The 26,755-nt window shown below is 37.8% G+C and overlaps 2 protein-coding genes across 3 annotated transcripts; both read right to left on the reverse strand.

Annotated features, from left to right (window-relative positions):
• On the reverse strand, positions 1-4,149 carry LOC113674576 (uncharacterized). Its single transcript, XM_027191057.2, has 7 exons — positions 3,972-4,149; positions 3,494-3,641; positions 3,101-3,217; positions 2,221-2,327; positions 1,698-1,765; positions 1,442-1,578; positions 1-748 (listed from the first exon to the last, which is right to left on the reverse strand). Exons 1-7 carry the CDS (start codon positions 3,993-3,995, stop codon positions 483-485), a joined length of 867 nt encoding a protein of 288 aa, XP_027046858.2. The 5' UTR covers positions 3,996-4,149; the 3' UTR covers positions 1-482.
• LOC113674575 (endothelin-converting enzyme homolog) lies at positions 4,147-22,571 on the reverse strand. 2 transcript variants are annotated; one of them, XM_027191054.2, is made up of 20 exons: positions 22,432-22,571; positions 16,517-16,775; positions 16,093-16,289; positions 15,724-15,981; positions 14,826-14,894; positions 14,168-14,281; positions 13,966-14,058; positions 13,578-13,714; positions 12,868-13,093; positions 12,483-12,581; positions 11,957-12,034; positions 10,588-10,691; positions 10,084-10,142; positions 9,711-9,762; positions 7,659-7,726; positions 7,407-7,531; positions 7,246-7,311; positions 6,916-7,011; positions 6,309-6,382; positions 4,147-5,336 (listed from the first exon to the last, which is right to left on the reverse strand). In XM_027191054.2, exons 1-20 carry the CDS (start codon positions 22,474-22,476, stop codon positions 5,237-5,239), a joined length of 2,319 nt encoding a protein of 772 aa, XP_027046855.2. In that variant the 5' UTR covers positions 22,477-22,571; the 3' UTR covers positions 4,147-5,236. The 2 variants fall into 2 exon arrangements, with proteins under 2 accessions (XP_027046855.2, XP_027046856.2); XM_027191055.2 differs by lacking the exon at positions 22,432-22,571 and adding an exon at positions 19,843-20,139.
• Positions 22,572-26,755: the final 4,184 nt, after the last annotated feature.

The following is a 26,755-nucleotide window of genomic DNA, read 5'->3' on the forward strand; positions in this document are numbered from 1 at the left end:
TTTCTGTTATTGGTTTTATTCACAGCCGATATTTCACTCACTCGTAACGCTTTATATTCGACGAGAGCTCGCGATATGAACGTCCTTTGTATTTCAAGGACGTCAATAGTACCAAACAGGAACTTCAAAGCAAACCAATATTGTTTGAATTACCAATTCTGGAGAGCATTCGCCATTATCGAGAAAACTAAAACCGGTGTTCACTGACAAAACGAAACTTGGTGAAGTAAATGCCGTATGTGGCAAATTGCCTCTGTGAAATTTAACAGTCATGATTATAGTTTTCATTCTATATCGTTTTGGCAAAATCCTCGCCACGAAATACTATTTGAGATCAAATTTAAATCAACATTCGAGATACGCCCGTTTGGCCCATCGTGTTGTAAAAGAATGTTTAGAGGCTTTCCTCTTAAGTCTGTTTTTCTTTACTACGGCGTCAACATCATCCATCGGTCTTAACACTAATTTCCAAGTTCATTATATCAGTTGACAAACGTTACCGAATAAAGCGGTAATACGAACGACATAATAATATAAGTGGCCTTTGTTTTACTGGCAGCACATTTAAACGCGTCTAAATCGTCCCAAGTACAAGACTTGTAGCCGGCGATCAGGTGGCCAGTATAGCATCGCTCAGGGCAGTCCTCACCGCCATGTATCTCTGGCTGACGACATGTCAATCGACGCTTGTAACTCATGGACAAGCAGTCACATAATGAGGTGTCCACATAGGATGTGATACAGTCGGCTATAGATCGAACAAAGTACGTTATATAAAATTTACCAACTGAGATAAATAAAATAGTTTCTTCAAAGCTTCTTAAATAGAGAGTTGATTGTTCGACTTAAACGCATTCTAAAACTTCTAAAATCATAACTCAAAAAAGGAAGCTGGAAGATTTACCACTTTATAAGTCTATAAAACTATTTTTATATTATCGATTCAGATTACGACGAAAAGTTATTAATTTGACTAGAATTTTACAATTATTGCATGCTACTGTTTTGTTGAATCGAATAATGAGTGGATTTTAATCTTATATTTCAGTACAAGTACGCTAAGTCAACTTGGCAAGTTAATTGTTTAGGTAGTCAGTTATTTTTCTTGTTGTATGGAATTAACTCGTTATTATAATTATTAATGCAGTTAGCTCAGAGATACTAGTATCTTGGTTTAAGACTAGATAAAGTTTATTTATGTATATACTTATGTATGTATGTACTAATAAATACCAACTAGTTTTTCCCCTTGTTTTCTGGTAAAAGTAGGTCATTGTTGTAGACTGCTTGGTCTCAGGTAGTCCAAGCAATAAACTTGAAACTATTTCAACTGGTGAATAAGCTGTCATTGGTAGATATAAGTAGAGGTTAAACAATTGCATTTTTCATTCTCGATTTTGTGCTACCATTTTAGCACTGGATATTAAGTCAATTCACCTACCAATTTTTCCAAGCTTAAGATAAACTTTGTCCGTCAACAAGTCCCCTCCTCCTTCTCGTAAGAATTGAATAATGACATCCAGGTTGTTAATGTCACCTTCATTGAACTGTAGCTTTACCGATACATACCCACCTTCCCTGGAGAGAAAGAAAATGTTTTTTTTTTTTTACAATATGACAGAAGCTTTAGGAGGTGCATGAATAGAGTACATATAATACTACACAATAATACTACATGAGAACAGTGAGCTACAGACCTGAAGCCAATAACGCGGCTGCCATCGAAACTAGACGACATGTTTGCATTCTTATATATGCTGTCAATCTGTGATAGAAAAGGTGTTAGTTGCATAAGCTATAAATATCTACATGGACCTAATGTAGTTTGCGAAATCTTATGTTTTAGCTGTTGTTAAAAATAAAAATTATACGTGAGTTCGTGAAAAGGCATCTGAGGCTTTGCGCATAAATTATTGAATACAAAGATCGGGGTGCTGTTATTACGTAGCTTGTCTCTGCAAATCTAGATTTAAACTCAGATTTTCAGAGCATTGAGGCTAGGATATGAACAATGCTAGAGGACACATAGTGACCGCAGACCGTTGTCAGTTTTTCTTGACAAATATTGACAATGCAAGGTACTACACTAACGTTACACAAATTAGTAATATTTCACTTTTCATTGTACAGGGACACACCATAAGAGCGCAGACAGGAGAAGATAAATCTTTTTTTAGTGCAAAATGTACTTGTTTTGTTACTAGTTAAATCTTTACTAACTATTTGAACAATTTCATTGGCACTGTTGATGAAGTTATTGTGATATTCCTTGGTAAGATCGGGACTCCATTCCAACGCTCCTGCTTTGAACTCCACAAAGAAGGTATCTTCAAAAATTAAAAGGAAACGAAACCATGAGCTAAAGAGTCACTAATAAATCTTCCTTGTTTGAGAAAACGCTGTAAATTTGCCCTCGTCGTTACTTCTATGACAATCATAAAGTTTATTTCAAAGCACATCGTAGTTTTTATAACAGATTTCATCCAAAAAATACAGCCATTCTAATAAACACGAAACAAGACATCTATGAATCGCCATGAGATGCACTTATTAGAATTGTTAAGTTGCTTGTCAATTTATAAACGGAAATCGCTTGAGTGTCAAAGCGACTCTTTCACATGTCATCAAATGTAACATTTTAACACCACAATAGGGAGTTCACTATAGTCAAGAGCTGTATTAAGCACTGTGTTAGGCGGCCACCCCGTATTAAGCTGTCAGTCGCCAAAATTCTGAATTTGTTTCCTCTTAACCACTGTTATAAGCGGTCACCTTTATTAACCGGTTGCAGTCACCCTTTACTAAGTCCCAACGGCCTGTTCTTATTTTCCTCCACCTGTATTGAACAATCACTGAAAGCGGAACCATTCAAGTAAAACTAAGAATAATTTTTCAAGTGATTTTTGATCCATGCTTCTCCCCCAAAATCAATGTAAGTAGTATTTTCGAGCGAGATTCTGATATCACTTAACGACTGCACAATTTCCCTGGAAACAGCTTATTTTGTTCCCCTCGAATCTCAGCGTTTCCCTTTAGCTTGGAATTGTTATTTCGCCCGTCATTGTTGTATTTATCTCGGACTGGCAAAACATACACTTACTGTTTTCGGTCTTTGTGGTTCCCGTTATCTTACTGATTATGGAAGCGCTCGTGTTCATTACTGCCGCACTGGATCGGTTTGGATTAATACTAACACTTGCATTCGTTGTCACGTTCTCTACAAGAAAACAATTGGAATTCCTTCATCTTCAGCTCATTGCTTATGATCTTTTTTAGTATCAGTGTCCTGAACCCCCTTTTTTGCTTCAAGTAGGACCATTGTCGTTTCTTTTATATATATATATATTATCTAGAAGCAAACTACTATTACTGAACTGAGCTGATGAATCATGTCTTCTTACAACATGTACAGGAATTCAAATGTTTCAAATCGCTGAATCAAAGACCAATCTTTGTAAAACACTATTGAGGCGTGAATATAACGTGTGCTCACCTGCTGGAATTGTTATGTTTCCAAGGAAAACAGATCCATTTGAAGTGTTGGTAAGGTAAATTGAAGGAGAAGGAAACACTGTCAACGTTTCTTGCTCCTTGGAGTCACAGGACAAGTAAACAACAGTGAATAAAACAAGCCATGTCACCTGGAATAGAGTGTTTCAATTCTCTCTTAAAACAAATCTTATGAATGGAATCTAATATTTAAGGATTTCGATAGCAACTTAAGGTAAAGGTAAAGGTAAAGGTTGCCAGGTGGAAAATTCTCGATATTTTTTAGCATTTCCTTTACTTCTTAACGGATTGAGTAGATCGGAACGTTCAAATAACATTGAGGTAAACTCTCACGAAACCAGTGTAACCTTTTCTTTTATCCGCTGATTTAGTTTTGTTTTGAGAAATTTTAATGAACGCTGAAAAAAAATGTACACCCATGATAATTACGGTGAAAATGACAAGATTAAGATGAAGTTCACCTGAAAGTTTCCCCTACTCCTCATATTTTCCTCAGGTGCGCCTTATATCAAAAACGATCTTGGTGAAAATATCGTCTATTCACCAGAGGAAAGAATAAATATTTGATTTAGTCTTTCGAGTACCTTAATTAGCAATATAATGACGTTTTTCTTTAAAAAAAACACCAAATAGAAATGCTTTGAATAATTTATTTCATTGTTTATTGAAGAATTCTTTAAAGATAAATTTGATTTCTTTTCTAAGTACTGATAGGGAATACAGTAATGGCTTGTGGATGGTGCTAAGCTATGCTTTGATATCACTGCTTCACCTCCAAATGTTCTTGAGGCCAACGAAATTTCTGTAATCAACACCACGTCAAACAGAATAATTGATAGCATCAGTTAGAAAACAGACAGATGAAAGACCACAAACGTAATATCATTAAGAGAGGCTGAATCGCTGTGAACAAACACAATATGCCAACTTTATTACTACTTATTTTCCAAATGCTTTGTTCCCTTTGTTCTTAGAATTAATTCTCTTAAGGACTTCATCGTTGCAATGGTGATAAAAGGACCTATAACATTAAAGCAGCAGCGAGACAAAAAATAAAAAACAAGTAAGATCATTATTTTGATATCTTGCTTCTGCTGTGCAAAGAAATACCAAGTAGACTAAAGAGTTCTCGACGCAGATGCACATTCTCATTTCTGCAAGGACAACAAGGTCCTTGTGTTTGAAAACCTAAAAGTTTTTCCAAGCACCTCTCTGCGCTGAAAAAGCAAGGTGTAAATATATTTAGTGTATTTAGTAGGTAGCTAGCCCCTTTATGAGCAGCATTCATTCAAGTGTGTGACCACCGCTAAATGAGGGCACTAGATAGAAAAAAAGCAAATGCCTTGTACCATTGGGCAGTGCCTATGTCTAGTAAAAATCTAAAAACTCTCACAGGTAGTAACATGCAGCTGCTTTCCTGGAATGCCGCAATAAAAATAATGACCTCTTGGAAGCAGCTCCCCACATACGCTAGCCCCACGCTGCTATCAGTCACAGACAGCGAACACAATTAATTTAACAGTGCTAGTTTCGTTCATAATTTCTTAGGCTTTGCCGTTATGGTAGCTTATTAGCCAAATTTCGTCTCGAGCTACTCAAAGATTGATCGTTATGAAAAAAAAAAAGTTTGTTTGAACCAATTAAGCTGCATCTCTTTGACACTTTGAATCACATTCCCTTCATTACATGAATTTTACAGCGGATTTAGATACTAGGCTTGTTATCGTTACCAGACCGAGCACTTGTTGACTGGGTTCATTGGGCTCCCTGGTAGGCAATTGAATGCTTTTGCAAACTCCGAGAAGTTCATCACTGATGCCTTTGCCCTACGATAAACAGTGAGGAACAATCAAAAAGAGTATAATTGTCTTAAGATTTATAAGAGAGAGAGTGAGCGCTCAGAGAAGATAAATTCAAATACATCTAACGTTGGAACCTCGAACTATATTGATACAAGTTGTAACAATATTTTCGTTCTTGCGCTTGTCAACTTCCTCAGCCCGGCTTATGTCACATAAAAATGTTCTGAAATTTTTAAGGCATTAGTACTATTGAAACTTGATTACGATGACACTGTAGTATATCCACTACCGAAATGACTTGAAGTGAAAATACAGCGAGTTCAAAGATGTGCCGCAAGGTTAGCTAACAATCGTTATGCAAACAATTGTTATGCAAAACTGCATGATGTTATGGCCAGCTGAGTCTCGATAGCTTCCTGTGTCCGTATGGGGTTAGTATGACTTGATGTGCAACACGATATCCTAGATGTAACGATCACAATCTAGTAGCTTAACCATAAAACCAACACAGATATTAAGACGACAACAATAATCACGCGATTAGAGGTTCCCCTCGTTGATTTTCAATTTTCAAGAAACGATCCAGATAAAGATAAAAGTCACCTATAGATATCAACTGTACCCCAATGAAAGGATAACAATGATTGTTAACCTAAAATGGCGCTTTATCGTGGATTCGTGTAAAACAAATCCCCAGTAAAACAACATGAATTTACCAGTCCAACTATTAATCGATAAATCGGTTCCACTTTAGTAAAAATATACGAGTTAGATAAAAGTTTAAGAAGAATTTAGGCGTTAGAGGGCAGGGTAAATGCAGACGCGATTTGTTTCCAAAGAAGGAAAAATTTTAACATTTCATGCAAGAACGATAAATGAGGTACACTTCGCCGATACGAGCGCTTTGGAAGAGATACGAGATATCTTTGATAGAAAAGTACACATCTATTCTACAGGAAAAAGCTTGAAGTGGATATTAGTAGAAAGGAACGTTACCTCCAAGGGGCTGGGCTGTGTTCACTTGATAAAGCAAATTCCTCCCCTCTACTTGAAAAAACTGAACACCAACTCTGGCAAACAATGAAAAATCAAGGATTTTTGTTTTGTATTCCACACAGAAATATAATTATTGAGTTGGTTGTCTGAAAAAACATAGGTTGAGCCAGCTGTCAAACGTGTGGATCAACTCAATACAATCCAGTCAATGGCCTTCACACTCGTCTTGCCATACCACAGGTAGGTGTAGATGTTTCCGAGACAGCACTTTTTTTTCTTAGTAGAGAGCATACAACCAATAAATAAAGACCGAAGATAGCCGTGTACCCCATTGAAGTGTGTCACATCAGTGACACACTTGATTGAGCCTCGTGTGCCACTTTTTTGTTCTTACCAGATTTTGAAATCATCTGTGATCTACTACTGAAAAGACACACGGCAACATGGATCTAGGTTGTCAATGGCTACGTCATCTAGGCGTCTCTTCTTCAATAGATAATCAGCAATGACCAATCATAATGCGCATATACCGATAATTCGGCTGATCATATAAAGCTATCTTCCTAATTGACAAAATGTTGACAAGTCTTAAAAATCAGTTACTTACTCTTGCAAAGCTTATAAAGAACACCTGATCATTTGTGAGGTTCATTCCAGGCAGCTGAGGTTCGTTGCCGTTCCGCGCAATCCAGTTCTGATAAGCCTAAAGAAATGAAGAAAACCGTAGTTTAATTCATTAGGGCAATTTAGTAAATTGGCCACAGTTAGCGTTAGCTCCTTGTCAGACCCAATAGTCGACGACGCTCTTTATAAGGTTTACTATGATTTTAGTCAAATATATTTTTTTACAAAATAGGGGAAAAATAGTTTGTTGGAAAGAAAGTCTATTAAAAGTAATTTCTCTGTTGCGGATTGGAATTGAAGGTTCAGAAGTTACCCTGAAGGCCTGTTTGACTCCTCCATTATCGGCTATGTTTTCTGACAAAGTTTTCTCGCCATCAATCTGAGGTGTAAAATGATATTTCAGTTTTAGGAGTGATTCCTGAGCACGGTAAACCGCGGCACGAAATACAAAAAGGAAAATCAGTTAAAACCTACCGTGCCTCCATCGAATGTAAAATTAGAGTATTGATCCTTCAGACATTCGGTTTTTCTTTTGAACGATTTAAGAGTTTCTTCACTCCACCAGTTCCGTTCATCTCCTTTCATATCAAACCGCCTCCCTGTGATCATAGAACAAAACTCAAAATTATTGCAAGTTACAAGTATGCGCACAGTTAGGAAGGACATATTTCGTTTGCTTGGAAAGACGGCTAGTTTTCTACGGCGTGAAGAGCGGCACGAACTTACCGTCCACGTCGAATCCGTGAGTTAGTTCGTGTCCCATTATGGCGCCAACCCCTCCGTACAACACAGCCCTGTCGAGACGGAAAGCGGTGCTACCCTTATAAAAATTATACTTATAGATGTATGGTAACCAACTATTCCGAGAGAATTTTTCTGTGTCAAAATGACCTTACTTCTTCAACACGTTTACGAATTGAGCCTTAGAACATTCATAGCGAAGTATAGATTAAAATGCTTTCTAATTCACATGAGAGTAATACGACCTGGTAAAAGTTTCTTATCAAGTTTTGATATATCCCTTAACTATGATCTGGCTGAATAATCAACGTTAATTTAAGTATCTTTGAGAACTTGTTAACACAATGGATTCACGACTAAGGTAAGGTAAATTAATCACGTGATAAGAAAGAGTCGAGAGTCAAATTTTACGATGAAGAACTGAATGACTGGCCTCAGGGGAAACAATAGATTTTGTTACCCCAAGATCCTTAATATTCCCCTCGCTTTTCCCTCAGGGAACACTGAGAGTAGCAGAGACGAAGAAATTACTGTCTCCCCTGGGACCAGCTAATAAGAGTTTGCTATATGTAGCAATTTCTTCTTCAGATCTCGTTTGAAAGCGTGTAACTTCTATGACTTCAAAAAGATGTTTTCTTGCCTCAGGCTAGACAAAAATTTACCGCGTTCCGAAAGTTCAAGTTCTAATTTCAAGTTGTTTTCCTCGGGAATCAGTGAAGTTGACCTTATTTGAATTTAGTGGCAGGACAAATCGGTTTGAGTTAGAATCGCATAATTGAATAAAATGTCGCATTCTGATTGGTCAACGAAGCGAAGTATTAAGCGTGGAGTTGCGGGTTGAAAACGAGGCCAAGTGATATTGCTTCGCACCTACGTAAACATAACAACTATCGTCAAATCGTAAGAAAGTTTTCTGCAATGTCATTTTAAAGTGTTTTCAAAACCATTGTCACCTTTTGAAGAGCCAAAAACGAACAAAAGCGTTTTTCAAAGTGAGCCAGAGGTTGTTCCCTGTTTTGAAATGAACTACAAATTACTTGAGAGGCATAAAAATCTCTTTAGCTCGCGACAACGACAAAGCGAGAAAATCCTGTGGACACGGCCCAGAAAATGGCGAGCAAAAGTTCAACCAAACAAGACGAAGAAGCGACAACGGAAGAAGTGCCAGAGTCGATTGTCATATATACAGAGGAAGGAAAAAATACCTTTAGTCGCGATGCTAAACTTTCAGTGCTTTCGTTTGGACACTTCATTTCTTTCAGTTTTGCCACCAAAGAGGTAAAAGGTGTAAATTGTTTTCCTTCTCGAGCAAATGATTTAGAAATTTGAAAAAAGATGTTAAGGATAAACGGCTTGTAAATTCAGTGAAATACCACCATTATCCCGAAGATTGTGTGAATCTTGTTTAAAACGTTTGAAAGCAAATGTAAAAACAAGCTCAAGGCACAAATAAAGTTGTCGTGGATTCAAGCTTGTACGACTGACCTTGCTTCCTATTCGCTAACGCAATGACAGTTCTGACAGTTGACTTTGAAATGGCTCTCTCGCGCGCGCCCAGGATAAAACAAACAGTATTATTACTGTTTTCTTTTTTTCTTATATTTACTTAATTATGGGTTTCAAGAAAAATTCATCACCTGACTCGTGAATTTCGCGTTAATTGCACTTGAAAACCGATAATCGCTCGAATCACGAAGCGGTGAATGCGATATCGGTTTTCGCGTGCAATTTAACGCGGAATTCCCCATGAGGTAATGAATTTTCCTATGATATCAGTGATCAGACGACTGAGGTGAAAGGAATAGCATCAACCTTGATAACAAGAGAAACTCAAAACTCAATTGTAAAAGATTGTATATCTTTTAGAGAAAGTATCTACTAACCTCTCATGATGATCGATTGACCACTGAAAATCAGTTTTAATGTTGTATCACTCTTTTACACATGCGCACAATTGAGCACTGACTACTAGAAACTCCCAGGGACAAGTCTAACATCCATTTGAAAAATGACTCTAAGTCCTTCTCACTCACTTACCTGGGATACTTCCTATTGTAAAATGGGGATTGTAGAATAGCCGCCGGAAACACTAAAACCAATCGAAATAAATTATTATCGCAAAGGTATTCCCAGCTAAGTAGCATACTTTACAAGCGAAAGAAGTCATTCGATAGTCTGGTTTCGTGGCATAAATCTTTGGTACCGGTAATTGTCCTCCTGTTATGATGGGCAATAAATGTTTTGTGACGCCTCCTACGGATACGCTTCAATCTACCGTTAATTATCGTTTGGTAAACGACAGAATGTAAACAGAAGCCATTTCGGAACAAATACAGTATCTCTGAGCCATAAGGGTCCTTTGACATGAGTGAGCTTAAATGTTCAAATAGAACAAATTTCTCTAACTCACCCATTTTGTTGGCCAACATATCGTAGTAGGCGTTGATGGATATTGGTGATAGAGCCCACCTATTTGATAAATACAATTAGCAGTTACTTTGCAAGCAATCGTACACGCAAGAAAAAAGTTTTCGTACATTGCTGCAAATGATTCTGAGTTATCAAAATGATGTTAATAAAAAGCAATTTGTTACTCTCACTATCAATTCTCTTAACACAAACCCTCTTTCATTTATAAGCCTATTTATTATTTTTTGAAGTAGTTTTTTTAAACTAATGAACTAGATTCTTTAATTGTGATAAGACTTTTTTCAAAACGTTCTTTTGTACCGAACGGTATAACTGCACTCCCTCCCCTCTGCCTACGCTAACTATTTTCCCTGCTAAAATACCTTAAAAAATTATATCTGTAGTAACTCTAGTACAAAGACAGTCAAGGGCTCCTCCTATATAAAGGCAACAGAAATTTGAAATTCACTACAAGTTAGCCATGAGCACGTAAGTCTACAATTACCCAGACTCGTCGACAGGTTTTCCAAAGTAAGCAAGATCTCTTTCTGTTATGGCCTGGTCCAATGATAACTCATTCTCAAAGTAGGTTGTTTGATTGCAGTTGACCTTATTGTAGTCACAAAGGCAAAGAAATGATCAACTCTTGGATTAATTGTCGTTCGTCACTTAAAATTTTCGGTAACTCCCTTCTCACCTTGGTTGGCCATGGGTTATAAATATTGAATAAGGTAGGATAAGATAAGACGGAACGAGAGGAGAGGAGAGGAGATGGACGAGACGATACAAGATGAAACGAGATGAGACTAGATAAGACGAGACGAGACTAGATAAGACGTGACGAAGTGAGATGAGACGAGACTAGATGAAATGAGACAAGATGAGAAGATATGAGATTAGATTACATGAGACGAGACGAGGTGAGATGGAGTGAGATGAGATGAAATGAGATGAAATGAAATGAGATGAAATGAGATGAGATGAGATAAGGTGAGATGAAATGCTATGAGATGAGATGAGATGAAGTGAGATGAGATGAGACTAGAGGAGATGAGATGAGATGAGGTAAGATGAAATGAGATGAGATGAGATGAAATAAGATGAGATAAGATGAGATGAGATGAGATGAGATGAGGTGAGATGGAGTGAGATGAGATGAAATGAGATGAAATGAAATGAAATGAAATGAGATGAGCTGAGATGAGATGAGATGAGATGAGATGAGATGAAATGAGATGTGATGTGATGTGATGAAATGAGGTGAGATGTGATGTGATGTAATGAGATGAGATGAGATGAGATGAGGCGAGAGGAGATGAGATGAGATGAGATGAGATAAGGTGAGATGAAGTGAGACGAGATGAGATGAGATGAGATGAGACAAGGTGAGATGAGATGAGATGAGATGAGATGAAATGAGATGTGATGTGATGTGATGTGATGTAATGAGATGAGATGTGATGTGATGTAATGAGATGAGATGAGATGAGATGAGGCGAGAGGAGATGAGATGAGATGAGATGAGATAAGGTGAGATGAAGTGAGACGAGATGAGATGAGATGAGATGAGATGAGACAAGGTGAGATGAAATGAGATGAGATGAGATGAGAAAAGATAACTTTAAATTTAACGTCGAAAACGTAAGGATTGGTCATTTTGTCTCCCATGCTAAAGGCTCATATAAAAAACACTCATGTTATCCGTTGTACAACGCTACTACTCTGTCCCTACTTTTAGGAAGTTGGTGAGCAGTTTCTTCAATACATAGCTACTGTTATAAGAGAATGCTAATTGAATAATAACTCGAAATAGGTACTTCCCAGTAAATAATGACTCTCTGAGCTATAATAATCTAATAATTTATTTTAATTACATCCTTGTACTCCTCATCTAAAAGCTTGTCATCCACAATGTAATCTGGAAAGCCAATGTTCTCCACCATCATTTTCGCCTGCCAAGTCAAAACAGACATATGATAAATGAGAATCGAAATAGTGCAGGGTCATAAGTTATAACAATTTTAAAATGGAAGTTATTCTTTTCGAAGTTACTGGATTTATTCTTCAATCGCGAACTTATCGTCTTTTCTCGCGGAAGGTGCGATTATCTTAGGGTAAACTGACTGCAAACGGTCGGACTAAGAAGTGTTGGCTGTTGTCATTTTGTTGAATTGTGATGCCTGGGGAGATGCTCACTCTTATATTGTCTCTCTCTCCCTTCGCAATGTTTGTAATCGACTTTTTCAAAGTTGCCCAGATATCTTAACGGGTCATATGTCTGGACAATTTAATTGTTCCTTCTCCATACGTCGGCCATGTTTTGAGAAATAAGCGATATTGTTTAAAAGGACCCTCGCAAATTGTATTTCACATGAAGCTGAAATAATTATCTGTGGTTACCTTCTGTATGGCGAGAGATTTTGTTTTTTCGTCCATCCAATCAAGTTCCAATATGTTCTGTTCGAACGCTTCCTTGATATCATCCGCCAGCTCTTTTGCCTGAAATAGATTTATAGGATACATCAAGTTACAAAGTTAAATGGAGTTCACCTCGTGTCCAGGAAGGCACAACGATAGTCTAGATTAGTCCTGACCATACGACTTATCGTGTAGCACTGTTTCGAGGCGGAAGATAGTCCAAAATTAGTTGGTCTACGAGCAAATTAAAATCATGTAAAATTTTACTGCGCTTGCAGTCACTTGCAGCATACACACTCCTTTTCAAGAACACCCCCACTAAGAAAAGATTGACTGCTCCCCCAAAAATTGCAGTATTTTTCTTTACAATTTTCTTGCTGTTCCCATTGAAGAGACTGTCCACATATATTCTGGAGAGAGGTGCAGCAAAGTATTTTTCTCTCATCAGTTGAACGCACAACTCATCTCGCGAGATAGGTATCCAGTAGCCCTCTAAAGTTATGAAAAAGTTCTCCAAAATCTTTTCAAATTCGTCTCCCAGGCGTAAGTATACGGAGTCTACCAATCGCCACATCATATAGTTAGCAATGGTTCTTTAAAGGAAATAAAGAGAAGAGCAAGTCAACACATCAAATCTTTACCAAATCGCGCCTGGTTATACCCGACATGGCAGATTACAGCAGATCGTCATCGTAATCAACTATTTTTAACTTTTCACGCGGAGGTAAGAGCTTTGAAAGATTTTCTGAGTTCAGTAGGTGTTCATTAAATCAGTACTTACGACTGCTTTTAGGGCAAACCACAACACGGGCTTGTAGTATTTTCCACAAACCATTAAAGGCATTTGATTGATGACAAAACTGTATGGGTTAGACGCTAAGTAAAGTGACGGGCAAAACACAATTTTGTTTAGAATTTAAAAATAAACTCTCAAGTGGTGAAATAAAACCAATCAAGTGATCATCGTGATTCAAGTTATACAGGTAGCAGGCCCAATAATTGTACAGGATAAACACTGATCGATTAAAGCCTTTCCTTGCCTGCCTTGCCAACCATTGCATCATGTTATGCGTTCACCTGTTTGGTGTGTCATCGAGAAGGTTAGTTATGTTTTTTAAGAAGTCTACTCCGTAAACTATAACAAGTTCTTCATCAGAGACATGTTTGCCAGTGACAGGCAACAAAAGCTGCTCGAGGAATACTTTCCATTTCATCTATAAAAACAACAACAAAATATATGGTTAATTTATTTACTGCTTAATGGGCAATAAAAACCTTCCAGGATTTATGTCTTTCTGGACATTTTCGTCTGGTCTTCATAGGTGATTCCCCCCCCCCCCCTCACCCCCGCAACAATGAATTGTGATGACAGTAAATCTGCCAATCAAAGGAACGTGACTTAAACTTTGAGAAGCTTTACATTGGTAATGTAAAGCTTTCTATTCAGTATATACAAACTACATACCCTGTTGCTACCAGCATATTGGTCCAGCTCTTTAACAGTCAGTTTCTTGTACATATTTTCGTCATCATACGCTTTAGGGGCACTTGGCATGATCTGTGCACAATGATGATAATTAATACAAAGATTTCTAAGACGACAGAAACCATGGCGAAAGAAACATATAAATACAATTAATATTACTCAATGATGCAATGAAACAAACCTTAGCAAGTTTGATCTCAAAATCGATGATATTCAGGATGTCTGGGAGTGAATCATTTTTTGCTCCAAGTGCTTTAGTTAGATTCAAAATAAATTCCTTATAAACCTTTCGTCCCTTAGAAAGAACGCAAAAATCGTTAGCGAAACAATGTGACAATTTCTACTGTTCAAATATCATTGATATTTAAAATCAGACAGTGAAAGCAGCTTTCGAGCATGCTTTGTTGCCGTTCTATTTGCTAGCTTGACATGAAAACAAATTTGGGAAATAAAACCTCTTGTTGGTGTCGATGGACGGTTACACTTTGGAAAACTATTCGCAACTCTTTTACTAGAGATGGGTCAAAACATTTACCTATATTTAGGTAGTTTTGTACAACTACATGTAGATGACCTGACTGGTCTAGAAACACAATTTTCTGATCAAAAAAAGTCGATAAATGCCGTGATAATTTAATATGTTGGGAGAATTATAGGCGAGTTCAAAATTGCCAAGAATTTCGTCTGAAATTTATATCACTATCTGTACTCTAGCTGGGCGGTATTTCTCTGCTATTTCCTTTAGAAATACGAGATAAACTGTGAAAGAAAAGAAGGATACTTTTGCGACATGGGTTTCCATTTTTTCTTTTAATCACTTTCAATCAAAATAAACATACCTTAATTCCATAGGTGGTATTAGAAGTTAAACGGCCTCGTGAAAGACCCAAAAGGGCTAACGGTCTTATCTAGAAACAAAAGTGATGTGAGAATAAAAACAATCGTTTTAGGAAAGAATCGAACAAAGAAAAAGAAGTGAGAAAGGTAATAACAAGTAGTAAGATATTGGATAGTAAGGAGCGGAGGGTTTGCAGATTCAATTCAACGAGAGGGCAACTTGAGACAGTACAACAAGCTATCCTTGATGAAACAAACACTATGAACTTGCATCCCGTTCACTGTACAGTAACACTTCCGTGGAACCTCTATTAAGGGAAACCTCAAGGAGCACAAACACACGTCACTATCAAGATGAACACGGGACTGACTCCATCTAGAACCTAGGGCGTATCGTAAAACTACAGTAGAAATGGGTTTTAAACTTTAGCATTACGCCGTGTAGCGTTTTTGATGTCTTATTCTAATTACATATCGTAGGCAGCGCAATGATGGTTACTTCGCCAAACATGCTGATCGAATTCTGGAAGCCACTTATTTCCCAATATTACACGTACATAACCAGTAAACATAAGCTGAACTCAAGAGTTAAAATTACATGTTTCTAATTTCTGGAGGTACACTCGTTTACACGTAAGTATATGATTGCTACGCCCACTTTTACCTCGGGCTCTCTCCGGCCCCAGTTGGTATTTGACGGAGTTGACTGAATGACGTATACACTCCCTTTTCCAATAGAATCTTCAAAATCAAAGACCTTAACGCGCGTAATTACCGACGCTTGTGGCCGGTAACAGTCCCTTTCTCATAGGTACGTTAAGGGAGAAACTTAATTTAGATCATGACCAAGTCAAAACTCAAAATGCTACTAGATTTAACTTTCGTTTGAACTGAGCTTACTTGGATGATATTGACGCTACTGTTCCGTGGATCAGCACCTACAAACACGGTAAACAGGGGTCCTAAAGACAGTTTTCTTCTCATTAACGCAAGATATTTTGTCATGTCCCAAGATTCTTCCTTCCAGTCGTCTGTAGTCAAAGTCCAAGATCCATATTCCTTTAACAAATCCTCCAAAGGCTTGGTTCCTCTTTTGTTAATTGCCTTTGTATCCAAACACGACTTATAGTAAGCTATCCCTTTCTTGAAGGACGAAAGCTTGAAGGAAATTAAATACAAAAATTGGCACGGTAGTAAGGACTAGTCATCTCCATACATAAATATCAAGACTGAAATTTTGGGAACAGCAAGTGTCTGTTACGAACTTACCCTAGAATATTCAGCTTGCTTCTCTTTACTATGTAGAATCTCTCTGACAAACTGATTACTTTCCTCCTCCAGTTTGGTAAATTGATTCCATTCTTCCTTCTGATTAGGAAGCGGATTTTTCTTTATCCATCCACCGCATGCGTATTTATAAAAGTCCTCACAAGGATTGACATTGGGATCTAAGAAACTAAACAAGTCTGCAAGACAATATAACGGGGAAAGTAAGATCTTTGGTCTTCTTGCAGAATAATCATGATTCAGATATCATGAAGGTTATAGGAGATAAGGGGCGGTCGCGTTTATTTTACAACTTTCCACTGGGCAACAATCACAAATGAAGGCAGTCTGTACTTATTTTTTAGTGCGATGCACGAGTAGTTGAATGGATTCTTTTTCGGTTATGAAGAAAACTTTGCAAAGTTACCTGAAGATGTGAAAACACAATCTCTTGTTACGCATGGGTAGGATGCAGTGTTTTTCTCTTTAATCTGCGAGTTTGAGCGAGCCTTCTTTGCGTACAGAAATCCAAAGACCATTGCCATAAGAACAAATAAGGAAACAAGGAAGACTATTACGCCAACTAGGAGTTTTTCACGTTTCGTGAACCGTCTTGTATTCTTCCCAGTTCGCGGCTGTGTCGCTACCAACAAATGTTCAGACACTTGCGCAGATTGTACATCTCGCTGAAGACAAGTAATAATAACAGCACAACTGAGCTTTTCTCCAGTATTAAATTGGTTGAAAAGAGTTGACAGCATATCATGAATTGATAAGGGAAAGAAAACCACAATTCGCCAGAAAGAAATCGGACGATGGTATAGAAACGTTTTGAATACTTCTTTTAACTAAATTTTCTATTTCCTTCATTCGTCACAACCTCTTCCCGTGCTACTGAAAATCTGAAACGTCGACAATGATGCGACACCAAAACAAAATGTGCTATTGAAACTCATTCATAGTCTGTAACACTACCGTGGCTGCTACAGTCACATATTAAAATATCACGCTAAAACAGATCCCTGGGAGGGAAGCAGATGGCATGACTGAAAAACTAAATGGGTTCAACAAATGAGATAAAAAAAACCACAAAGGCGAATGAATTTGCCAGCTCATGAGTATGTCTATATTTTCTTGGCCGGCTTTATCTTGTATAACCGCTTGAGCTTTTAGTTAAAACAACAACAACAGACATTTATCTGTCAAAGTAGTATGGTAGCTTGTTCCGGACGTTCAGTTAAACGAAGCGAAATATTAAACGGCGCGACAGTAGCGACGATGTGAAATTAAAAACTTCCTGGTTTTTTTTATTTTTTTTATTCCTCCGCTGCTCTCGCGTTGTTTACTGTCGCACTTACTTAAACTAACTGGATGCCTAGAACAGACTTAAAATATGGACGCTTGTTGAAATTAAAATTTTTTGCAATTTGCCCGTTAATATTAAACATGAAAAAATTACTCAGTTCTGATTGGTTTAGATAAATGCAGTTTTCATGTAATTCAGTGCAGTCTGATTGGTTAAGATGAATGCAGGTTTCAGGAAATTCAATGTAGAAGAAGTAACAAACCAGACTGAACAATTCCTTGAACTGTTTAGCCGGACTTAGAACTTTTTTGAGCCCTAAAGATGCGAAAATATCATTTTATATTATTGTTTTGATCGTACGCAGGGTTTGAACAAATTATTTTTTCACTTGATGCGCGCGCTTTGCCTCTGCATAATTATGATAAGCCATCTCGTATTTTTCCATGTATATTATCAATACGTAATCACAGGATTTTTCTCGTGCACTTTGGAATAAAACACTAGCTCGTGCAATTTTGTTGGTCTTTGAAAAAATTTACTCGTGCTCATTTATTCCAAATTGCACTCGAAATCAAGTGATTACCTATACTAATTGAGGATCAATTAAGGGAAGGAAAATCACGCAAGTGATTTTCGCATCAGCCGAAAAAGTATAGAGAGCGATTTCCAGTGAAATCTAGCCTGTAATGCAGCCGTCTTATTAGAGCAAGTTAACGTTAAGAAGCTCGCTATCGCTTATTCAACCGGCCATGTTTGATTCAGAGATAGAGGCAGCGGTGGGGGGATGGAAGCTGGGAAAGGCGAAATAATCACTTCTCACCCCCACCCCTTTCATAATTTTTGACCGTCGCTCACCTCCTTGGTACAAATTTCTTTCTCTCCTCAACTTTCCGCTAGCATTAAAATAAAAGGTGGCGGTCACAATTTTCACCAGGAAAATACTGAGCAGTCGCTCGCCAAATTTGCGCCTGCTCTGCAAGCTAAGAGAAATCTAAAGAACACAGGTTCGAAATTGCATGAGGCACTGGAGTTAATCGTGATGGACGAATCGCAAACTGTCGAGACCTGAAAGGGTAACAGGTTCGCTGTGCTCTAGGACCTCCAGAAGCGATAATAATGAGAGCCTGATCGCGGGCTGATGGACTGTCTTAGCATTTTAACAGCAACACTTATTTATGACTTCCATCGTGATTTGAACAATCAACTAATTTTTCCCGCGATACACAGCGTTACCCATTAGTGTCACATTTCAATTTGAAAGAGCACTTGCACAATAGCACAATACAACATTAGCAGGACTTTTTCGCAACTTTTTGTCGGCGTGATCGCATGATTTGTATCCATTACCCTTGGAACGAAACGTTGTTGACGTGACTATTTATACTTTTCTAAAACGATATTGGCGAATAATTTGACACTTTTAACGATCAAGATGCCGAAATATCATGATTGACACCTCTCCATGAGCCGGAATCGGAAAACAATAGCATCCTTGCCGGCTACACCCCTAGCAGACCTCTCGCTAACTACCGGCATATATAGAAATAGAAGGAATAGAAGGAAAAGTACATCTGTGTATCAAGTTATTCTTATAGCTGATTGTTTGAACACAGTATAGCTTGACGCGATTTTCATTCTAAATAGGGAGTACCGAAGAGTTTTGACAGTCACCTTTAGCAAGCTTTATTGACAGGTACGTTATTATGTTTAATGTGTGCGCACAATTACTTATCTTAATCGTATGAAAAGCTTTATCAAGAAATCTATTTCATTCAGTTTGACATTCGATTTCTAGATAAGCAATCGTGCTCACAAATTAAATTTTACAATTCAAAAGTCCGAAATCGCGTGTGCTTCATTCACCACAACAAAAGCGCAGCAAGACTTTATTTGTAGCAGGAAATGTCGAGGTAAAGTTTATTCGTATGTAAGCATGCAGCAACGGCTACTATTTGAAAATAATTGCAGAGAAAAAAGACAGGTTTTGAAAAACGTTATAAATAAAAAGATAGTTTTAAAACTGAAATAAGGTTTGCACAGTAATTTTGACCCTGATAAGACCTGATAACCTGCTATATTTACAGTTGACGATTAGTTTTTTGCCCATTTGACAGTAGTCAGACAACAACGATGAGACCCTTAAGTCTTAACATGCACGGTGTTTTCCTCCTTTTCTGGTCTATTCCTGTCTAAGGGTCATGGTTGTAAGTCCTTTCAGGCACACCTCTATTCCTTCTACCGACTGTTTGGTCACAAGGCCTTTTCGAGGCAATTTTCATTGCGTTACACGTAGGCTTAGCACACGGAGGTCAGTTCGCGATTTGCATCTGTTTTCAATGGCTGCTTTCATTTAAGAACTAAACATCAAAGACTGTGAGCGCAAGGTACATGTTTGTATTAAATCTGCCATAATGATCAATTATAGAAGTTAACTCATTCTAAGATACCTCTTTCCTATCTTGAGAATTCTTCATGTCAGCTTTTCAATCAATAATCCAGTGTGTAGTTGTATTGTGTTTTTCACAAAGCCGGGTCCGTCAATCATGTGTACAAAGAACTTGGAATATCCTTCGAAAATGGGTTTAATCAATACCGGTTGGTTGGTTCCGTTGAACAGACTAACGTGCGGAACGCCTGCCGGAGGCAGTTTTCGGTTGATTATTTAATCTAGAGTGACGTTATCAAAACAGCAATGGGGCGTGCAAAGGATAATGGTCTCCTTCTTTATTCCTGGACTCGGCTTCTCGTGGAAAAGATTTCGTGTCATTAAACACGTTAAAACCGGTTGTGGTTATCATTAACCAAATATGAATTCTGTGAAAAATATTTGGAGAGCCGTAATGTAATTCCTTCACCGCAGGAATTTCAGCTGGTGGCAAATTCACTGCGATCAGAAACCAATATGTGACTAAAATAAGAATTATTTTGCAAGGGTTACATTCACAGGATGGAGCATGCAAGCAGTTCCAAATTCTGCTCTTTTGTAGTGTTTCCCTTTTTTCATTTTCGATGAATATGATGTTGTGTGAAACGATTGAACTTAGATGTACGCCATGCTCATACCTTAAATTATTTACCCAGACTCTGAATACTCATTATTGATTGACGCACCGAATCTGATAGCTCTAACTCGCAGTGGGAAAAATTCTGGTTCAACAGTGGTATGCGCAGTAAGCGGATTTGCGTGAGTGAGTTCTTTTTTGACCAGTAGAGCCAAGAGGTTCTCGTTGCCGTCAAGGCTTCGCCTCCAAAGTATCTCACACGCTAACGAAAGCGAACGATAATTATTCTCACTTTCTGACGTTGTCGGAAATGAGACTAAAGAATCTGCTATGTTCCGAAACTTCACGTTTTATTTTATAAAATCAACTTAATCTCCCGCTCTCTCTCACCGTTCTCTGTCTTTCGCTCTGGTCTCTCTCATTTTAAATATATAATATGATCCTATTGTTCAATCATCTGTCACTTATCGCAAAAAATCAACCGGAAATCAATTAACGCTGAATAATCTCTCACAACGTAACTCTTCACTTTCTAACATAACTCCTCAAAACTTTCATCAATTAGAAGGTAAATCCTTTTCAAAAAATAGATTCCATAAATTTATTTAGTGCAGCTGTCTACAAACACTTCACTGTAATAGCTTCAATCACATAATACCAATCAAACTTAATAAGGTTCACTAGATACATCTCTGGGTCATCTCTGAGTGTGCTCTTTAAGATCTAAGCATAGTTGTCACAGTAAAGAAAGTAAAGGCATGAAAAGACATATATTATACATATTATGTATTGATTTTTAAGTATTATGTGGGATGTTTTCCTAAATATTCATTAAGCTTGACGAAAATAACATACTAATACTAGAACATCGGTCGATATTGGTGTAAGTGAAGAGTTTAATAAACCTTAGATTATTACTTTTTGTGGTAATGTTAGAATTACTTTTTTGAACGTAGATCATATCTGGTTTTAGAAAAATGTGTCCAAAACTGCTGTAAATGATCATTCAATCTTAGACTGTCCCTTATTTCTGGTTACGATGTTGTCCCTGGAGTGGATTAGAGTGTGACTGTTGCCGATCTTTGTAATTACTCTCTAATCACTGTGTACAATAGGGTTAATAAGCCGAACGTAAACAATTGTTTTAGGTGCATGTACTGAACTCTAATTATTCATGAGAACTCAAATAATATATAAAATCACTTCTTGTAAGAGTTTTGTCAATCACACAAACACCACAACTGTTCACTAACAAAGTTTTAACTTGGATTGAGACGCATTCAATAGCATTATTACAGGATTGATAATGAAGTGAAACTTCTTTATTATGCTGTTAGTTCTTGTTTAAAATTTGCATGACAAATTGCATCGGTTGAAACTGCTAACACATCGTTTTCGTTTGTGTTGACGACGATTATCCTTGCTCTACCTTATTTGTTGGAGAGGCTGATTAACCCAAGTTAGAAGTTAAATTTACTTGTTCCACACATTCGCAATCAATTAAATGTGATCCTAGGAGACTTACGCAGTTCAAAACTTTTAAAAGATCTTCAATACGCAATAACCAGCCTGTAAGAATACCACAACATTTGCGCTCTGTATCAAGAAATTTTCGATCCATTCACATAACCTGATTCACTAGACCTTTCCCACACATCAACTGGCGCTAAGTGCCCGTTACTAAATTCGTAGAAACATTCCTCCTTCATCCTTACCACTCCCCTTGACATATCGAAATTTGATGTAGGTCCAAAAAAGTCAACAGATTTATGGAGTAGCGCAGATACAGAGCCCTCTGGCTTGAATGTCAGAGCTCTGACTGCTCAAAGAGTGTTGTTGCCTTTTCATGAATATGAGATACGCTTTCAGGATAGTAAGCATAACATCAACAAACCGAGTCATACGATGAGCACTACTGGGCTGTTATGATAATCATCATTGTCATTACTATTCTTAAAGGTTATTTTCGACTGCTTAGAGATCTCAAAGGATCGTGCAAGCACGAGTAGATTGCTCATGTGTGACATTACTTACAAGACCTTGTTGATCACCCCGCATCGAGGTTTTTACCAGTGCCATTGCTTGGATGGTGTGCTTTCTCCTATATCTCTCGGTCAACGAAAGAACTTAGCACCGTCTCGGTTAGCGCCACTGACCGAAAATGATTCTCTATTGTTTATAAATGCTAATTTCGTACCTTTCTACTTCACCGACTCCTTTTAAAGGCATCAATAAGTATGCAGTGCTGGATAGTCGTTGGGAATATTTATTTTACGGGGCTTCTGTCAAGCTAACCGTCTGAAGGAACTACATCACGATGTTTTAGGAAACGTTCTATTTCTTACAACAAACTACATGATCATCGAAGAATGAGACTATTATAGTTACAATACTCGTTCCAAGGACGTAGTTTGTGTTGACTGAACCGATCCTAAAAATAGATCTTTGCGTAAACTGTGAAGCACATTTTTTATGTTTTCTATCCGACTCCACTATTCTCCACCCTGACCTGAATAACAAATGACTGCAGTGCCCTTTTCAGAACCGTTTTGAAGGGACTTGGATAAAACCCATCTGGGTTTCATTTTCACAACTTCAAAAAAGAACTTGACAGCACAGACGCATGTTATTGTTTTCTTCGATTTCTTTCGATTAAAAGAAAATGAGCATCTGAATATTCATGTCTAATTCTATGATATGATACTTTTTACAAGCGATTAGGAAATGATTTCAATAGCACAACCAGATTATGTAAATGTGTAAATTTCTTGAAAGATCAAATGCCAACTTATTTATCACATAGCTTGTTAATCATCACGTATTACTGATTCTGAAGTTAAAATCACTGCTGCAGCTAGACTCAAATTTGAAATCTACATGCTTGCAAGAAAAACTTGCAATCAAGAACCCTTAGGAATGCATATTTTAGCTCCCACATTTTCAGTTTCAATCTCCCTTGAAGAATCAATAGTGTACTATTTTACAACTGCACTGCGAGGGTGAAAACCCTGCAATAATCCATGAACTCGATGATACTGGGTATCCAACAACTTCAAAACTGCAAAAATATCTACTTTGCGTGCAATAAGAAAACACAATAACGAAGCTTAAAAATTTAGTAGTAAATAATCCTCGATGATTTCCCAAAGGGGGTCCATATAGAGGAGGTCCTCCAGTAACTGCGCTGGCAAATCGGCGAAGTTCTCCCGGCAAAATGCATCTCAGTGTATATGTCAGTGACGTATACTACAGCACCTTGCCTTAACCAACTACTTTGGCGACTTGTTCTGCTGCGTTCGGCTTGAAATAATGACCCTAGAACCCAAATATTGTTGTTGGAGTGTAGCATAGCATGGCCCGTCTCCTTACTTAAAGGAGTGAGGGCTAGAGTTATACTCGTTCCTCAGTGTGTTAACAGGAAAGTTCGTTTTCCCAAGTTGACAACAGGACCAGCACGGCCTAGGATATTCTTTTTTAATGATTGAGCCTTCGACCAGCTGAGGACTGCATGGGCTAGGGATTAAGACACTACAAGAGATCAGTTTATATTCTCTTCGACACTTTAGATATGAAAATACATTAAATAATGTTAACTATGTTTCAAGATCAAGTTCACGTTCTTCCCCCTTACTTTAGTTTCAGTTTTCATGATGACTAAATAGAAATATAGGCGCCATGTCAATGGTCTTCTTTGCTGCAGAAATTATTTAGTCATATAGCGGATTTCAAAGAGCAGTTTTCAATTGCATGTGGAAAAAAACAAAACCATAGTAATCCCGGCAAGCAATAAGAATAAAGGCTTACGTCATCATCAGCCAATGGGAACTCAAAGTGAAAACAAGCAACTGCTTGAAGTTTGGAAAAACACGAATGAAATTAGAGCAATCCTTACTTTCAAGACTTACTTGAAAATTGCTTTATATATTTCAAATAATTCTGTCCAACAGCATGCCAGGTGACACCAGAAGATTGAAATAAAGCTCTCATTGATTTTTAGCCGGTATAAGGCACATATTGCACCACAGCAAATAAGATAACCTGGTGTCGTTCTTTGCCATGTTCTATGCATAACCTTTGATAAGCACAACATTCTGGACATTATATCCCTGAGTCTAAGAGAGATAACGCCTCACCAGGGAATGTAAATGTCAAGCCATCTTTATGATGTCTAGGAGAAATAAGAGTGTGATGGGGAATGATCATCCAGGATTGCTGTGTGTGTGACTCATTAAACCGTGAATACCTAAAATATGTCTGGAATATTAATTTGAATGAACCAATAGCACGCGAGTATATACACTCGCGGAAAAAAAACCGCAGAAACTGAAACTGTTTGATTGTTACTCACGTAACGTTAAAATTTGCAATAAATGACTGCTGTCATCTATTCTTTTAGATGGTTGTTCTAATTTAAAACGATACCAAAACCTAAGAATTGGTTGATTCTTAGAGTTCCTATATCGAGTTAGCGTGCACACTGAAAGTTTGGAGAGCAAGAGATAAGCGTGCACAATAAGAGTTGCCTTCGGCTACGCCTCGAGCAACTTTTACGCATTTCGTGTGCATTCACAACTCGAACATGGCAATTGAATACAATTTTAATTCCCAAGGAAGGGAAGCATAAGTAATGCTTGTGGGAAGATAGTAGCTAAGAAAAAGAAACCACAAGCTGAAAGTGATCTTATCAAGAGTGCTTCAACACTCAAAGGGTTCAAGTGTTCAAAGGCATTCCCTTCTAGGTGCCTGGAGAGCGTTAACACTTTGACCTTGTTATAGGGCTTTCACAACACGCGTAGACTTGTGCAGGTGTTTTCAACAGCGTGCTCTAGGCTTTCATTTTGTAAATCGGAGCGAGATGATCAAAGGCGCGATAGTAGAGGCGGCGCGAAAAAGGAGGGAGATCTGATTTGAGTCGAAAATTTCGGTCGAGTTGTGTGACGCGACCCAAACCTTGCGGCCAGCATTTTCTCCGTCGCTACTACTGCGCCGTTCACTAAATGGCGTTGTAACAGCGTTTTGGGTATCCCAGAGAGAATAACTAGGAATAAATACCTCTTCCTATAATAAGACGGAAAGGACAATTACCAGAAAATAAATTTATCCAGGACCAAAAAGTTACTTTTCGGTCAATTAAGTTACTGTCAACAAAATAGGGTGCCTTCCGGAAAAATGGTCGTACACTCGCTACTTTTAAAGAAACCATATTAAACTATGCAAACACTTTTAAAGCTTATGAAGTATAGATCATGAAAATAAAAAAAAACTGTTTACAGTTTTTGTTTTGTTTTTGACACCTTTTGCTTTTCATTACAGGCTCCCTGAAAGCATTTTTTAGCCGTATCTCGCGTTCTTTTTAAGCCTTAACTGCTGTCTTTAACTAAAGAGTAAAAAAAAAAACGGGCATTTTGAAATTTTGACCAGATAGTGCTCAAATCGGGCTAGTGATAACCAATCACGTTCGTGAATTTTGTTATAGTTTTGATTGGCCCCAAATTGCTCACACAACTGTCACAGCAGCCATGGCTGTTACTAATTTCATCCACGCCATAATCTACACGTACCATTACTGCCATCAACACCCTTTCTACCATTAGTCATATTACCTGACAACCAATGCCAACTATAATAATACACTCCCAACATCAGCAAAACCAACTCCTAAACCGCCTCATCGAAAGCCAAATCGAGCGATGCCACTTGCAACAATAACATCATGAGCTCGAGATTTCTATCGTGTGCACTAAGCTTTATAAGATGACGCGTAACGCTGACGGTTCTATCAATCAAATCAATTACTGAAGCAGTGCGATGTTAAAAAGCAGATGAGCGATGTTAGACGATACAGATCGCTAACGATGGATTCTGTTTGTGGTTTAAACATCTTTCTATAGTTTACTCTATTGGTGATGAGGGAATTGTATATTGAAAAGGATCTGAGTGGAGTTTTCAGTGCGATTCGTGAAGTTTTCAGTCTGCTTCGTCGCTTTCATTTCAACTTGGATTCAGTTTACGGCGTTCAGAGACAGTCAGAAGAAACTGTTTCCTAATTGAGAGCCCTTAACATCTTATCAATTCAGTTCTTTATGTTTAAACGGAGACCAGAAAGCTTTCCCTGAGACGAGCTAACGTTGCGAAGTAGTGCATGCCATATGGGCGCAAGTATACTTTGTTTGATACCTGTTGAAAGCGACGACAAATATAAAAGAAATGTCTGTTAAACGGCTGAAATGGGTTCAGGAACAGCTTGTTTAGATATCGAGCCGGTGTAAAAGTACAGTGAACATTTATCAGTCGAAAAAAGACATTGACTGAACAGTGTTTAGAGGTTTGATAATAGAATGGACTAGAAATGTGTTCA

This window comes from Pocillopora damicornis, chromosome 8 (genome assembly GCF_964200805.1).
Source record: "Pocillopora damicornis chromosome 8, jaPocDami1.2, whole genome shotgun sequence".
Lineage (NCBI taxonomy): Eukaryota > Metazoa > Cnidaria > Anthozoa > Scleractinia > Pocilloporidae > Pocillopora > Pocillopora damicornis.